We start from the raw sequence: 14,788 nt of genomic DNA on the forward strand, positions 1-14,788 counted from the left end.
ATAAAATTGCCGGTAAGATATATTGATAGGGTGACATCACATGAACATTTTTTTTTTTTTTTTTTTTTTTTTAAGCAAATTGCACAAATGTACTATACAATATAATACATGTTAAGAATTATTTTAAATCTTTATTATTATTCTGTTAATCTTATGATAGGATTCCCTAGCTTTCTTAGTAGTACAAATACGTTCTATATTTATGTAAAAAATATGTATATGTAGCCTATGTGTAATATAGCCTATAGCCTATTTTTATAATATATAAAAAATGTGCATGTATCATTTTTTTTATCTATTATAAAAATAGGCTATAGGCTATATTACACATATAGGCTACACATACATCATTTTACATAAATATAGAACGTATTTGTTTAACTTACACATTAACAATCAGCAATCTTTCTCCAACAGTCTTCTCTTGCTTTGGCAGCAGAGACCGTATTGTTTCGAGCTTGGAATACATATTTAAATGAATCGTAATTCTGAATGATTATCTCTTGCTCCTCCGCGGGAAAATATATCGCTCTCGCTCTACCCGCGATTGGTTGTTCAGTCTCGACGTCACTCTTTTATGTGCACGCGCGCGTGGAGCTTTAGGATCAAAGCCTGAGTTGACAGAGAAAGTTGATGAGCTGCATCATGGTACCAATAAAGCCTGATTGCATCGGTTTGGTTTTGTCAACTCAAAACTAATCCTGTAATCTCGAGTTTGTTCAGCTACCTTCATGGTACAGGCCCCAGATCATCATTTGCCTGTTGACTCGCCTGTGTCGCCTCCCCGCTCTTCTTCATTCTCTCCTGGAATAAAGCTTTATACTTACTAATTGCCTCATCTGTCCTCTTCTGTTTATGACAGTACATTTAAAAGTCGTTTGTTTGTATTACATTTGTTTTGTTTTTTATCAGTGTTATTCAATAAAACCATAAAATACCTGTTTTTGATAAACCAATTATTATTGCTTCATTGTTATTATATATGTATTATTATATACATATATAGTCATTTTAAAAGGTATTCACTTTTATTATCACAAAAAAATATCATCTGATTACTCGTTAATCGTAAGTGACAGCCCTAGATAAGGAAAATGCATCTGCACGTCCGTTATTTGGGAAAAGCACGTAAAAGTCCTGGCAGAAAGCAATGCATAAGGATGTAGTGCAACGACGCCCAGTTCCAGGAATGCACTAATATTTTGTGGGTAGTATCAGTTTGCAACAATTATTAGTTAACACTAAGTTGTCAACACTACGGAAAAAATTATAATTTGTTGTTACACTACATCCTTATGCATCGCTTTCTGCCAGGACTTTTACGTGCTTTTCCCAAATAACTGAAGTGACCTCAATGTCCGAAGCCGTCAGGCAAGTGTTATTTAAATAAACTCCTGATGTACTTACAAACTTTCCAATGCCTTGTTTTATGAGTACAGAACCTATTTGTACTACTGTATAAGTTTGGTACCATTCTGGGCATTATTAGTGGAGTAATTTACGAGATACATCCTAGGATTCATTAGTGCCTGCACTAAGCCATCCGGCTGATATCTCTAAATAAGCTCTAACTTTAATAATGTTCGACCAAGGGACAAAAGGCTTTATATTATTGCAAATATATCCACATTGCTATAATCAGATGCTTTCTTAACTGATGCTTCTCACCACTGATTATTGAGAGGAAATCGTGCAGTTGCTGACTGCAGTTCACTTAACAGCCTACAGTTTTGCTAAAAACGGGTTTCTGAATTCTAAATACATCTGCAATTGTTTTTCTCTAATCAGATGTCAATGTTTTAATGCAACTGTCTGCCCAGGAAACTAACTGCACAAGTGAGTAAAATATATTAAATGCACCCAGTTGGCCTGCAACATTTCATTGTATATATATATATAGCCTATATATATATATATATATATATATATAGGCTATATATATATATATATATATATATATATATATATATATATATATATATATATATATATATATATATATATATATATATATATATATATTAGTTGATATTAGGCTACTCTTGCCAAGCTCGGATTTCTGAAAGATGCACGCATAGACGGATTTGCGCTCGTTTCATTTTTACTCTCTCTCATTATTGCATAGAGATTTTAGATACAGTAATTGGCTTCGGGAACACCCCTAATCTGCACAGACCAATCGGTTTATGACATCAGAGTACCGCGAGAGCAATTAGAGCACATGGCTCCTTATGCTATTGAATCACTCTCGCGGTACTTTGATGTCATAAACCGATCGGTCTGTGCAGCGCCGGTTTAAGTCAAACAAGCCTTAAATCTCTGATGCCTAGAGCTGAGGAAAAGAAACCCCAAGTGAAAGACAATAAGCCCAGAGTTGATAACTCCTTTGGCTCAAAGCGTGATAAGATTAGGCTTGTTTGAGATGCGCCTTGCCTCGCCTGAAATGTATGCGAGAGTAGGCGGCTGCAGTGAGGGGAGGATATGGCGTTATTTTTATGTCAAAAGTTATGAGCGTGTAAGACATGCTCACGAGCACATTATGTTATTTCACACGCGCAAAAATTAACCTTCAGCTGGCATGATAAAAGTACTCGCGCACAAATTCAACAACCGAGAGGTGTACAGGTAGCTGCGAGCGAGCGCCTGGCATACTCTCATAGGTTAACTCTGCTTGTACAGTGGAATCCTGCTCGCGCGCAGCGGGCTTCTGCTCGCGGAGTGCTGTTTTGCTCGCGCAGTGGATTTCTGCTCGCTCAGCTGATTTCTGCTCCCTCGAGTCTACATGACTTTTGACAATTTGGGGGCGGAAACCAAGGAGGGCACTGACCCTCTTATGATTGGTCACTTTCATCGTAATCACACCCACAGGGACATCCTTGTACCTTGATTGACAGCTCTCATTACACGAAGCACGGAGTTGGGTAAGGTTAAGTTACCACCGAAGAAGAGTGGGAATGAATTAGAATGAGTTTTCTAATATAAATAAAATGTCTCTGCACGTATAAAATGCTGCGCAGATCATAGTTAAATCAATTACCATCGATGTATATATTTGCGAACGATGAAGCCTACGTTTTGTTAAGTAAGTTAACATTAACGTTACATATTTTTGAGCAACAAGTAGCAAACGTAACTAGCTAACGTTAGCCTATTCGTTCTGTAGCTAACGCCTTAGCCAACACTTGTGATGTTGATCGCCCGACACTCATTTTTAAAACTTTTAATCTTTAAAAACTGCATCTTAGACAACTAACGTTAGGCTAACTGAATCATAACATAATTGTTTTCACATGTAAAAGTGCTATTCTTATTGACGCTGATTTAATGCATTTGATTTTGCAGGCTAACATCCAATGCAGTAAAATACTGTTTTGAATGTTGGGTAACTTAGCCACATGTTCACATTGTCCCTTATTGTATTTTTGTGTGGATCCAGCTCATCTTGCCGTTTATAGATGTAAGAGAAAATGGCGGACGCAAAAGAGGAGGTGAACTATTTTCTAAAATGTTTATTACGTTAAAGTAGTTCATTTGTGGTGGTGTTTGTTTCAATTACATTTCTTTATTTCTCCCCTTTCCTCTAGGACGATTTGCGCAATATGGCCCTCAATTTGGTGGCCAGGCTGAGAGCTACATTGAATAATCCAACACCAAACGGTATGTATCATGAGTAACTATCTTTACTAGGTTGCGTTGCCATCTCTAGACAACATGTGTGGTTTGATTACATTATGTTGCTTTCCTTGTATACATATAACAATATATAAATACTGTTTGTGGAACAACTTATTGCATTCGTCATGGAAGTGTTGCTGTCATCATCATACAGCTCACCTATTCATTTAGCCTATAACACAACAGAAGTTACATGATGTCAGTGAATTAATTATGTTGAATGAACAATGAAGTTCAGGGACAGTGCAATGCACAGTCAAGCTCAGCCAGGGTATCCAGGCAGGACACATCCCAGGAACCACAAGAGCACAATGCGGTGCGTGGACCTGCACAGGCACCTTCAGGGACTGCAGTTCAAAAGAATATGGCCAGGTTTGGATGTTGTTCAAAGGATGCATCTCAGCTGTTTCAACAACAGCCCTCTTCAGTTCCTCACACAGTTGTTTGACTGCTGATTCAAATTAATTTGAATTTCATCTACTCCTCTTTCTACAGGTGTTTCCCTGGACTATTTAAAGATAAGCAGAAGTGTAGGCCTCCTTCGCGATTGTCTAAAAAAAGGTCAGGCACCAAAACAACGGCAATCCAATTCTTTCTTCTGGACAGCCCAACAGAGAGAACCCCCAAACCATCTGATGAGCTAATGCTTTTACAAGCTGGGTTAGGAAGAAGGACTGTAAATGTTCCAGAGGATGCTTGCCATAATGCGGTATGTGGTATGACACTTAATGAAGTAAGAACTGAAATTTGCACAAAATATTATTAACCTATACTAAAACAGCATATCCAGTGAAAACAGTAGCCCCAATCTTAGCCACCAAAACCATATCATTTATTTTTGGAATGCTGCCAATAACTCTAATGAACAGATTTGTCTTGAGCTCATTGATTTGATAAATATTTGCTAATCTTACTCACACACTTTAAATTCATAGATTACACACATTCTTTCTGAGACGTATCCGAAGATGTCAGAACTGGAGGGTGCCTGGATGCTGCACAAAGCCATGGGTAAAAAGCAAGAGATTGAAGTTGACTTTTTTTCTCCAAGCAAAGGAAATTTATTGAATCTTTTTGTTTGTTATAAAGTTGTCATGTTTGAAAAGTATGATCCTTCCAACAAGGGGCAGAAAATAAATATTTGTTTAATATTTGAACTTAAACAGGAGGATCAGGTCAACGGAAACTCAACTTGTTGACACCTGAAGAGGAAGGATACACAGGGGCCAGCCTTGTGAAGAGCTGGGGAGGCAAGGGCTGTCTCTACATTATGCCCATCCAGAACACACTGGACATTTCTCCCCTACCCTTCACAGCTCTGGAGTTCCAGGCCATGCCGAAAGCCCGGTGTGTGTCATGCCAGGAGTATGTGCCTCTGCAGCTCCTCGGTCTCCATGTCAAGACATGTATCCAGTCTAAAGTCAAGGTTGAGTTATGGCTTGCTGATTTGAAACTATAACATTGATGTTCTTTCTCCTTATTTGATATACAGGTTGGTCATTGTGTCATTTCTTAAATTTCACAGCAACTATTGGATGGTGGGACCATTTTAAAAGTGTCCTTGTCAGCTTAACCCAAAATTGCTTCTGGCACTGTTGTTTATAGCTATTGTTTTTTTTGTAAGTCATCAAGTCTTGATATTTAATTTTATAGACCCACTGTGATGATGACATTATCAACTTGGATGACATTATCAACTTGGATGACGAAGTGGTAAGCTATCAATACAAATGAAGAGATCATACATAGCATTTCGTATTATTGAGCCATACAATTATGATTTTATTTCAAATATATCTGATGTGAATGACCCAGAAATGTTTTACAGGCATCTGGTGATGTGCAGCCATCACATTTGGAGAGTAAGGTGAGCAAATTGCTTCTGTTTCTTCTTAAGATTTAGGTTTTAAGAATTAACCAGTGAAATGTTTTACATGATCTGTTCTCATCAAAGAGCATGTTTACATCTGACCTCTGAAAGAGTACATCTGCATTTTTAATGGATATTTAACACTGTTATTTTTTATTTTCATAGGTTACTTGTCCATTGTGCAGTCAACTATTTACAAAAGACGACATCTATGTGCATGCAAGTGTCTGCGGGGACTGGGAGAGGTAAAAGCTTTTCTAAGTTTCTCCTTAGTATCTTACAAAGTTTGATGCATTTTGTATCCACTTGCTTAAAATGCTTAATCCCACTGTAGAGTCCCCTCATCGCCCCCCCTTTTATTAAAGAATTTGGACAGATGATGGATTAAGGTTACCTGTTTATGGAATTTTTTGTTATTGTTGATCTTTACAGCAACACAAATGAGGGAGATGCAGATATTAGTGAGGACACCGATGAGCACTTCGGCAGGTATGCTGTAGAATCATTTTTAATGGGATTGGATAATGATGCTTGCCTTGGTCTGTAGCACTGAATTCTCAACATTATTGTTTTGATATTGTTGTGTAGCGTATCAGACATCCTGATGTCACTTGAAAAGAAAGTTGACACATCCCGGTCATTCACCATCAATGTGACAAGAGAGGACCTGTTTCAAAGGGGGCTGAAACAGTGGGCCAGGCAAAAACAGGCCTCCCCAAAGAATCTCCTCAGGGTCTCCTTCATTGGAGAAAATGGAATAGACCAAGGCGCTCTTCGTAAAGAGTTCCTTACCGGTATGTGTGCCCCACCAAGGTCAACACACATGATGAAAAGCACATTTAAGAGATTATCAATGTGAATAATATCTTATACATATCTAATACATTTGACAAAAGCAGCTCTTTGTTCTTTACAGAAATGGTGTGTGGAATTGAAGCACGTTTTTTTGAAGGAGATGGGGAAAGGGGCAAAAACCCTAAATGCAGTATCTGTGACTACCAGGACAACAGTTTCAAGTATGTGCCACAGTCTGTCATATAAAATATATGACTTTGTATTGTTTAATTAGGTAGTAAAAGTCCACTGCCATTTTGTTCAAAATAGCTTTTGTCTTTGTCACAAAAGGACTTGTGGGGAGATTTTTGCCACAAGTTTGGTGCAGGGCGGTCCTGCACCAAACTTCCTTACAAGATGGTGCTACCATTTCTTGTGCCATGGGGAGATGGACAAGGATGTTGGTGAACTCGAAGTCACTGATCAGGATATTAAAAATCTGATGACAGAGGTATTTAAACAGTGTAATGCATACATTTTTCCAAGTCAGGCATATAAAGTTATCAGACAATGTTTGTCTGGGTTGTGTCAAGGTTGTGTCTCTACTTTCAGGTGGAAAATGCAGAAGGTGGAGAAAGGCTGATAGACTTATCAGATGCGATTGTGGCATGTGGCTACACTGGGCCAATAAATGTTGACCAAAAAAAGGCCATCACAGAGTAAGTTAACATAAACATAACACATAAATATTTGTCACAAAATGCTTTAGTGTTAACAATTTAACTCTGAATCAATACAGTATTATTTTCGGTTACACTTTATTTTAAGGTGTCCTTGTTACAGTGTAATTATATATTTAAGTACAGAGTAATATTAAGTAACTACATGTACTTACTATAGGAATAGGGTAGGATTAGGATTTGGTTGAGGGTTAGTTGCATGTAATTATGCATCATTTACTGTTATTACTACGGTAAGTACATGTAACGTATGTAACAAGGACACCGTAAAATAAAGTGTTACCTTATTTTCTTACTGTTTATTAGTGCCATTGCTTTGCATGCACTGGTGAGGCTGATCCCGATCTTGAACCAGCTGCGTGAGGGATTGAGGCTCTACGGATTAGATGAGGTGTTAGCACAGCACACCCAGATGTGCCAGCAGCTCTTTGTCCCCGGCCACTTACAGGAAGTCAGTAACGTTGTGAATGAACAATTATTTTATTAGAACAGCCACTGTTAGAGACACTGATGACTTGCTCTTATGGCATATTCTGCATTTTTACTTTAAGCTGCCTTCAAATGTGTGTTCAAAGAGCTAAACGCTACAGGCCAAAACATAAAATGAATCTTTAATTTAAATCTGCAATCCTTACTGTTTTACCGTGTTTAAGCATTTGATTTGCTTCCTTATTTTAGGTGAATGTAGACTTCCTTCTGCTTGCGCTATCTCCTGATTTCAGTGAGGAAGGGTCTGTGAGACGGCAGCGAGAGATGCGGATCATAAATTTTCTGCAGGATTTCTTGCAAAAGTTGGAAGACAGAGGTAACACACTGCTTAGCACCTTTTTCTATAATCCTTGTCCATCACTCTTACCATACTATCATACACTTGTTTTCCACCGGTTTCATTTTATTCTATTTTTATTAGTTACTCCCTCTTTAGGTTTATATTCGTATGTGTATTCTGTCAAACCCCCGCTATGTATATGACAAATGCATTTGTACTAACAGAAATGTTGAAAATTACTTATTTGTATTTGTCTCTGAGAAGAAGCAGACAGCCAAGAAGAGGGCAGCCCTGAAGGTCAAAGTCACGTGGCAACTGTGCACGGAACAAATGGTGGGGGGAAGCGCCTGTCAGTCCGGAGCTTCCTTCAGTGGGTCACAGGTCAGGCACATGTTCCACTGATCGAATCCAAGAGAGAGGCATTCAAGATAACTGTTCATTTTGATCATGACTGCGACTCCCGCTATGGGGCGCATAGCCTTTGTTACCCCATTGTCAATGCTTGTGCTGTTGCCATTACATTTCCTACACGCCACTTAGCAACCTCCCAAGAGTTTGAAAACAACCTAACCGAGGCAATCTGTGGTGGTTACGAGTTCAGCAGACACTAAAGTAGCATTTTAAGGTCCTTGTTACTTGTTTTAGTTACTTGGTAACTTTGTTACCCTTTTTGTGCTTTGTTTCTATTTTCTACTGTGTACAAACAAGTGTACAACAAAGTTGTTATATTGTTAAAAAGAAATCTAAAGATTTAACTGTGGTTGTTGTTACCCTTTTTGTGCTTTGTTTCTATTTTCTACTGCGTACAAACAAGTGTACAACAAAGTTGTTCTATTGTTAAAAAGAATAAATCTAAAGATTTAACTGTGGTTGTTGTATATTTTATTTACATCACTTTCTGATCACAAAAACAAACATTAAACACCTGACAAAGCCTGAAGCACATATTCATGACATAGGAGGTAAAGGTCTCTAGTGTCAGTGTCTCCATTTTCTTCAATCAGCACCTGAAGCTCTACTAGCTGCTGTTCATTCAGTGGACACTCAAATTCAGGGACTACTATCACACCATCCACATCTTCTCCATAGTCAGCTGCAACATCCCAGTCAATGTCCGGCTCTTCAATATCCTGACAGTCGAACAAGACAGAAAAATACCGCTATCATTAGTCATCCCATGTTTACAGCATCTAATGTAATCTGTTCATCCCAATTGTTTGGCTTTTCAACATTAGCTGAAGATAAACATTTAGGGTTTGTATAACTATGCAACAAATTGATTTGATCAGGTGCTTAAATATTCGTATTGGTGTTAAACAGTACAAGTGTACCTAATGAAGAGGTTACTGAGTGCATATGAACTGTATTTGCATCAATTGTGATTGTTTCACCAGCTGAAGATGTGTTACACTGCTTAGAGCCTGGTGGGCCATTTCAAGGTTACATTAACAGCTTATTTTGGATATAAAATTTATTGTAGCAACTTAAGTTGTTTTAAAAGGAAAAAAAAGAACCTCAAGATTCTCTGGCTGGTCAATCGGTCGAAGCATCATTCCTGAGTGCCAAATCTGCTCAGGAGTTTTATTCCCTTCTGTTCTCAGTGGGTGGTTGTTCCAACCTTCCACAAAAGCCTCCAGGTCTGCCTTCAGTTTAGGAAGGAATGTCAGGTGGACTGTCAAAAGATCTTCTATAAAGGGACAGGGTAGGAGTATGTTACTTTTCACAGGTGAGCTTTGAAAACTTAACATTAATCATTGAATTGCCTTTCGTAAATACATCTCATTGATTTATGTTTTTTTCCCCCAGTATTTAACCATTTCTAAAATTCCACAATGATTTACGACTAGCCATTAATGTTTATTAAAGTGCTCCAGACATCTGTTAACCAATCCAATTGTGTTGAAATTGACCAATTATAAGGACGCCTGCGCCTTCCTTGTTTTCCACCTCAAGTCATGATTATTATTATACCAGGCAAGTTTTTAAGAACAGTTACTTATTTACAATAACGGCCTGGCAGGGGACAAAGACCTCCTGTATGGAATGGGTACTAGGATTAAATAAAAATCAACAACAGAAGATGAAGGACAACAAACAACCTTACAAACCATGCACAAATCAAATAATAATAGAACACAGACATAGGAAACATTTAACTGACCAAGACGTACAACAATCTACAGAAAGTAGATGATAAATAGCACAATATGATGAGACAAACCCTTACCTCTGGAGGACACATCAAGAAGGTGATCCATCTCTAGGCTGTGGAGTGCGTTGTAATATTTTGATATCACACATGTTCTGACATCCCGCCACAAACGTTCAATCCTACGGATTTAGAAATTATTATTTTAACAATCAAGGACATGATAAAATGTTAGTATGTTATGATTTTACACACAATAGACCTCTTTATTAGCTTGGTAAAAGCATCCAAAATACAAAAAAGAAAAACCTTTGATTATGGACGCTTTTTCCTGACATGAAGCTTCCTCAATCAGTTCCACGGACAGTGAACATATATCGGGCTATTTCAACATTCTCCACTCCTTGATCACCTCTCACCCTGAAGTGCACACACAGATGACCAGTGAGTTCAAATCTGTCAGTGATGTACAATACACAGAAATAAAGTGCTACATTGTGTCAGAATAAACGTGTTCAGCGTGGAGGGGTAAGGCTATGACTGGGAGAGTATAAGGAAGTAGAGTGCTGTGAGGAAACATTTAAAATTATAATCCTTGAGAACCCTGAGTTTACAGTAAATTCTTTCTTAAAATATAACATCCATCGTGTTTGTGTCTGTACCTTGAAGCCTGTAAAAACTTACCTTGAGGGTATTCCATGCCTCTCAGTAGCTTTTTTGAAGGCAGTGAATGCAGTTGATGCACGATTGTTTGTTGCAGCATTCAAGCACATCACCTGTGTTATGAGACATTTTCATAAATGTACATTTACTATTTGTCAATATCTTACATGTACAATTGGATTACACTCTGGTCCCTTCATGCCTCAGGGAATCTGATATTTTAACACACCTTAATGACTCTTACTACCATGCGGCACCCTATATAATAACTTTTTCTCCCACGTCAACAGGGTAGTATTTCAGCCATCTGAATGCAACATGTAATTATTTGGTGTACATCATAGCAAATTTGCTTACACAGAAGGCCAACACATGAAAAGACCCAATGAAATGAAATCTTACCTTCCTGGAGTAGCCGTCCACTGCACCAAAAAGTACAATGTTGTACCTGATGGGAACAAAATAAAGACCTACATTACCAGTTTCAACCTGGATTTTTATTGTAGAAATGTCATGGCAACATACTTATGCTTTGAGATCTATCATTGTCTGCATCATTATATTTAACAAAATAAATAAATAATGAATAATCTGTACTGTACAGTACTGACCTGATAAGTTTGTGGTTAGTGTCGACATGCCACAGTGAAAGGGGCCCCCTGACAGAGTAAGTTCTTCGCACAATGCAGCCCAGTCCAGTCAGTCTAGAAAGAATCCCAAGCGAGTCCACTCGATGCATTGATGCAGTAACTCTCCTCCACTGGACGTGGATTCCCATGGACTTTAGCCTCCCTTTGACCATCCGATAGCCTGCTGTGGGCATTTCATTTTTGATGCGTTGGACTGCATTATCAAGCTCCTGGTCAGTAGCATTGCTGTAGTTCTGTCTGGCAGAGAGACCAAACTCCCTCATCCGTCTGTTGACTGTACTGGCTGAAACGCACAGTAACTTTGCGATGCAGTCCACAGACAGATTTATCTCCAAAAGCTCAACAAGTCTCTCCTTCTCTAAATTGTACCTGGGACGCCCCATCTCTCCAGCTACAGTTTCAACAGTACTGCTGGTAACTTCAGCATTTTCAATGTGGTCCATGACCAGATGGAGGAAATCTCTTAAGGCCTGTACAATATCTGGGGGGACATTTACATGCCTTGACAGTGCTTCCCAGAGGTACAGCTCCTGCCGACATGCAAACTGTAAGAAGTCCAAGTCAAGAGGCGTTCTTGAAAGCGCGGACTCTAATTTAATGATCAACCTGGAAGTAATCTCACGTCTGACTATGTCCTGTTGAAGTGGAAAACAACATGAAATTAACACTGTACAATATCTGGGGGGGACATTTACATGCCTTGACAGTGCTTCCCAGAGGTACAGGCTCCTGCCGACATGCAAACTGTAAGAAGTCCAAGTCAAGAGGCGTTCTTGAAAGCGCTGTATGTTATAGTAACATACATGGTCACTAGTTCAACTAAAACACTTGCCATGAAAAGTTTGGGAACCACTGGCCATACTTTACGTTTTGTTTTACACATGCAGCACTGACTAAAACGCTAGTTTGCTGAGAGACACCTAACGTTAGCCCCTGCTGAGTTTGCTAGCTCGCTAGCCTAAAACTTGCTAGTTAAAGGAACACTCCGACTTTTTGGGACTTTAGCTTATTCACAGTATCCCCCAGAGTTAGATAAGTCCATACATACCTTTTTCATTTCTGTGCGTTCTGTAAGTGTTATTTGACGCACCCACCGCTAGCCTAGCTTAGCACAAAGACTGGATGTAAATGGATAAGGTAGCATACTAATCCCAATAAGTGACAAAATAATGCAAACATTTTCCTATTTATGTGTTGTGATCTGTATAGTCACAGCGTGTACAAATAACAAGGCTATATGAGACAGAGACCATTTTTAATCGTTTTTAAGCCTTCTTATTTGTACACGCTGTGACTATACAGATCACAACACATAAATAGGAAAATGTTTGCATTATTTTGTCACTTATTGGGATTAGTATGCTACCTTATCCATTTACATCCAGTCTTTGTGCTAAGCTAGGCTAGCGGTGGGTGCGTCAAATAACACTTAACGTTACAGAAAACACAGAAATGAAAAAGGTATGTATGGACTTATCTAACTCTGGGGGATACTGTGAATAAGCTAAAGTCCCAAAAAGTCGGAGTGTTCCTTTAAGGTTGATTAGCTTATGTCAGCTACTTACATGTTCCAAACAAATTTCAGATTAAATAGCTACATTGTCAAACACACAGCCCCCATCATATATCAATATCACTTACGCCTACATCTTCAGGTGTCGCCGCCATTCCGTCCACTGTGCAGTGTTAAATGACTGAACTCCGTCAGATACTTTGACAGACTCCGTGCTTCGTGTAATGAGAGCTGTCAATCAAGGTACAAGGATGTCCCTGTGGGTGTGATTACGATGAAAGTGACCAATCATAAGAGGGTCAGTGCCCTCCTTGGTTTCCGCCCCCAAATTGTCAAAAGTCATGTAGACTCGAGGGAGCAGAAATCAGCTGAGCGAGCAGAAATCCACTGCGCGAGCAAAACAGCACTCCGCGAGCAGAAGCCCGCTGCGCGCGAGCAGGATTCCACTGTACAAGCAGAGTTAACCTATGAGAGTATGCCAGGCGCTCGCTCGCAGCTACCTGTACACCTCTCGGTTGTTGAATTTGTGCGCGAGTACTTTTATCATGCCAGCTGAAGGTTCATTTTTGCGCGTGTGAAATAACATAATGTGCTCGTGAGCATGTCTTACACGCTCATAACTTTTGACATAAAAATAACGCCATAGTATGGCGCCATAGGAGGAGTGAAAAAAGCGCAGGCAAGCCGGACAGATCTCTCTTCTCGTAGTGGATCTGACCATTGCGAGATCAAAGATGGATATCGCGGGATTCACGCTCGTGCACAGTGCTGCTAATAAACTGGATGTAATTCAAGTTCTGTTGCTTTTATATGAAAATAAATAAAATGAACAAGACACCCAAACTACTTGTTATTTAATTCCATTCCAAATACATGTTTATCAATATTTTTTTTCTTTAATACAGACATATGTGTTTTTATTTATTTTCTTTTTTTGTAAAAATTAAATTGCATAACCCAAAGAGATCGCACTGTCAGATAGTTTGGGAATATTCACACATAACATATACACATAAAACCTGATATTAGAGTTTTAAAATCAAACATTTTAAAAGAGAACAATACATCACAGTTGTTTAAACCAATGAGCATTAAGCTGTGTCGTCAGCAAGTCGTTTCCCATCGTGCTTTTGATCAGCGCAGTCGGTGGAGAGCAACTGCGCTCGACTGCAAAATCCGACACGTGCGCCTTGCGCTCGCGAGAGATTAGGCTTGTTTGAGATGCGCCTTGCCTCGCCTGGAATGTATGCGAGAGTAGGCGGCTGCAGTGAGAGGAGGAGTGAAAAAAGCGCAGGCAAGACGGACAGTTCGCTCTTCACGCAGTGGATCTGACACCTGCGAGATCAAAGATGGATATCGCGGGATTCACGGGATTCACGCTCGTGCACAGTGTTGCTAATAAACTGGATGGAATTTAAGTTCTGTTGCTTTTATATGAAAATAAATATAATGAACAAGACACCCATAAGTAGCCTACTTATTTAATTCCATTCCAAATACATGTTTATCAATCTTTTTTTTCTTTAATACAGACATGTGTTTTTATTATTATTATTTTTTAATAAAAATTACATTGCATAACCCATAGAGATCGCACTGTCAGATAGTTTGGGAATATTCACACATAACGTATACACATAAAACATGATATCAGAGTTTTAAAATCAAACATTTTAAAAGAGAAATACATCACAGTTGTTTAAACCAATGAGCATTAAGCTGTGTCGTCAGTAAGTCGTTTCCCATCATGCTTTTGATCAGCGCAGTCGGTGGAGAGCAACTGCGCTCGACTGCAGAATCCGACACGTGCGGCTTGCGGTCGCGAGAGTTTTTTGACATACGTCAGCATGACATCAGAGCAAGGCGGACCGCACTCGGACACATTTCTAACCGGCATGCATCTCGCGCTGATCACCGGTGATCGATTCTGCGCAGATTTTGCTCATCTCAAACAAGCCTATTTTTGACATACGTCAGCATGACAT

General features: G+C 39.1%; 3 protein-coding genes across 4 annotated transcripts in view; 2 read left to right on the forward strand and 1 right to left on the reverse strand.

Annotated features, from left to right (window-relative positions):
• LOC309511190 (vitelline membrane outer layer protein 1-like) overlaps positions 1–14,788 on the forward strand; it is a 127,456-nt gene that overhangs the window by 110,476 nt on the left and 2,192 nt on the right. For both annotated transcript variants that reach the window (XM_082186318.1, XM_082186317.1), the window contains exon 3: positions 1,789–1,836. In XM_082186318.1, coding sequence (XP_082042444.1) covers positions 1,789–1,836 — 48 coding nt within the window. The remainder of the gene's footprint in view (positions 1–1,788; positions 1,837–14,788) is intronic.
• On the forward strand, positions 2,525–8,439 carry LOC309510695 (uncharacterized protein; the record flags this gene model as incomplete). The annotated part of the gene is made up of 18 exons (XM_082185567.1): positions 2,525–3,082; positions 3,343–3,488; positions 3,585–3,657; positions 3,909–4,047; positions 4,171–4,384; positions 4,611–4,686; positions 4,842–5,101; positions 5,329–5,388; positions 5,504–5,542; positions 5,711–5,790; positions 5,978–6,034; positions 6,134–6,339; positions 6,462–6,561; positions 6,671–6,830; positions 6,932–7,038; positions 7,366–7,510; positions 7,738–7,864; positions 8,093–8,439. Exons 2-18 carry the CDS (start codon positions 3,468–3,470, stop codon positions 8,437–8,439), a joined length of 2,211 nt encoding a protein of 736 aa, XP_082041693.1. The 5' UTR covers positions 2,525–3,082; positions 3,343–3,467.
• LOC309510696 (uncharacterized protein) lies at positions 8,746–10,123 on the reverse strand (the record flags this gene model as incomplete). Its single annotated transcript, XM_082185568.1, has 3 exons — positions 10,056–10,123; positions 9,343–9,515; positions 8,746–8,958 (listed from the first exon to the last, which is right to left on the reverse strand). The coding sequence occupies exons 1-3, from the start codon at positions 10,084–10,086 to the stop codon at positions 8,746–8,748; spliced, it is 417 nt and encodes a 138-aa protein (XP_082041694.1). The 5' UTR covers positions 10,087–10,123.

The sequence above is a fragment of the Leuciscus leuciscus genome (assembly GCF_965113295.1).
Source record: "Leuciscus leuciscus genome assembly, chromosome: 12".
Lineage (NCBI taxonomy): Eukaryota > Metazoa > Chordata > Actinopteri > Cypriniformes > Leuciscidae > Leuciscus > Leuciscus leuciscus.